Source organism: Pteropus alecto, unplaced genomic scaffold (assembly GCF_000325575.1).
Source record: "Pteropus alecto unplaced genomic scaffold, ASM32557v1 scaffold700, whole genome shotgun sequence".
In the NCBI taxonomy this organism is placed as follows: domain Eukaryota; kingdom Metazoa; phylum Chordata; class Mammalia; order Chiroptera; family Pteropodidae; genus Pteropus; species Pteropus alecto.
Window position 1 is genome coordinate 336006 of NW_006429611.1, and position 2231 is coordinate 338236.

The window sequence follows — 2231 nt, forward strand, 5'->3', positions numbered from 1 at the left end:
ACTAGCAGCGCTCACAGCGTGACGATGTCCGCGTTAGCCTCCTGGATCGCGATGCTCAGAGGGTCCTGCTGCTCCTGGTCCAAGGCGTGCTGGTCTGCACCCCGCTTCAAGAACAGGCAGACCTGGCTGAGGGGTGGAGGGGACGAGTCGGGGCGGGTCCTGGCTATCCAGGCCCTGTGGGCGGGAGGAAGGGACGCCTGCGACTCACCCGGTGTGGCCCAGGAGTGTGGCGTGGTGCAGGGGCGCGCGGCCGCGGCTGTCTCTTTGGTTCACATCCGCTCCGTTTTGCAGGAGGAATTCACAGACAATCAGGGAGCCCTGGGGAACTGTGCAGTTCAGACGGAGCAGGGGATGGCCCGTCAGGGGCCCCCACCCCAGCCTAGAAGAGGGGCTCTGCAGTGGAGGACACGGGGCCCTGTGCATCCACCACAAAGGGGCAGGCCTTTAGGTGCCAACGGTCAGAGTGCACCTGTGTCCCGGGCACCGCCCATCTCCGCTCACCCCGAGCACGGCCTGCACCAGCGGCGTCTTGCCCTCGTCCTCTGTGTCCGCCCAGTTGACCTCTGCCCCGTGGGCCAGCGCTGCCGCCAGCGCGGGGAGGTCGCGGGTACGAGCCGCACGGTGTGCCAGGAGCCCAGGGTGCAGCTCGCGCACATCCGCCAGGCCCCAGGCCTCCGCCTCTCCGTCCGCCTCGCCACTGGACTCCTCGGACTCTGCACCCTCTGTGTGTGTGGGGGGAGGGCAGTCAGGGATGGTGGCATGGCCCGCAGTCAGGGAGGGTGAGGGCTGGGGAGTGACTTGGGCAGAGGTAGGGAGATGCGCACCCACCCTCCTCAGTGACGCTGTCCACCACCGAGCCTGTGCTGAAGGCCAGGATGTCCGAGCTGCCGTCAGAGCTGCCCCCTAGGCCACTGTCGCTGCTCAGACCTGCATGGTCCGTGGGCAGAGAGGATTCTGAGCATCCCTGACTCCTCTCAGAGCCCTGGAAAAAGCAGGGGCCCAACCTACCCTCCAGAGGATGCCCCAGGGACCGGACCAGCCCCGCTCAGGATGAGAGGAAAGGGCAGAAAACAAGTCACAGCTCAAAAAAGCCAAGGGCAGCCCCTGTGGACGCCCAGCCTCTGGTGGGTCAGCCCAGCAGGATGGGCGGGCATGTGCGGGCTGTGGGTGCTCAGCCCTGTTCGTGGCCAGTGCCTGCAGAGAGGTTGCTGCCCAGTGAGGGGGTCGTGCCCAAGCCCTGGAGGGGGTGCCCCCCAGGCAACACTGCAGGAGCCGCGGGCCAAGCTCTCAGGGCAGCCATGGCAGAAGAGCCCCAGGCCTGGGGATGGTGACGCAGCGCCCTCTGCTGCTCGTGGGCACCCCACTGTCACCCTTATCAGCCCTGCCAATTCCTGGACCTGGTCCGTGCCTTCTGCTCACACTGCCCAGGCCAGGGGACCTGATAAACCATTAGCTGGCAGCCCTCGGGAGACAGCCCTGCTTGTCTCGTTTGCCCAGCTCCGTGAGGGGTGGGAGGAGGTGCACCATCGTCTCTCACGAGCTGGCTCCAGCCCCCGGCTGTCCGGGCCATCAGCACGCACGTGCACATGTACACACCTGCATGCACACTCAGCGACACACACACCATGCTCCTGTGTGCACACAGCACACCCACACTCACGTATCACTCGAGGGTCGTGGCACCCAAGTCGGTGGCCAAATAACCCTCAGCCCCTCGAAATACCCCCCCAGTCTTGGCCCTGGCTTGACCCTCGATTCTCCTCAGCCCCAGACCAGAGTCCTGCCGCACCACCGCCCCAGCCCAGTCCCTCCTTGGAAGGACGCCCATGTGGCCCACAGACGTCCGCCTGCTCTGAGGCCCCGGCAAGGCTCGGGGCATCCACAGCACTTACTGCGCGGCCCAGCCGCAGCGGCCCCTGCGTCAAAATAGGAGAAAAGGGAGTCCAGCTCATCCGGGCAGAAAAGGGAATCCCGGCGGAACCTACGCTCCAGGGCGCCTGTGCAGGGGCGGGACATGGAGACCCCGTCACGCTGGGGGCCCCGAGCCCTGCCTCCTCCCCCGCCCCACTCAGACCGCCCTGGGGTCTGGGGCCTGGAGGCCCGGTCACCACCCTGACCAGGCGTGTGAGCTGAGGGTGCAGCCCGCCTACCGGAGCACAGAGCAGCCACGGAGGGCAGGACAGGCTCCATCCGGCCCTTGCGGCGGGCGGTGGGGGCGCGCGGGGAGCTGT

The 2231-nt window shown here is 67.1% G+C and overlaps 1 protein-coding gene across 1 annotated transcript in view; it reads right to left on the reverse strand.

The window, feature by feature from the left end:
• ACAP3 (ArfGAP with coiled-coil, ankyrin repeat and PH domains 3) overlaps positions 1-2231 on the reverse strand; it is a 12713-nt gene continuing 10482 nt past the window's right edge. The window contains 6 exon segments of the mRNA XM_015588308.2: positions 1-126; positions 209-318; positions 502-722; positions 829-927; positions 1893-1997; positions 2151-2231. The exon segment at positions 2151-2231 is cut by the window's right edge and continues 11 nt beyond it. Coding sequence (XP_015443794.1) covers positions 12-126; positions 209-318; positions 502-722; positions 829-927; positions 1893-1997; positions 2151-2231 — 731 coding nt within the window. The 3' untranslated portion in view covers positions 1-11.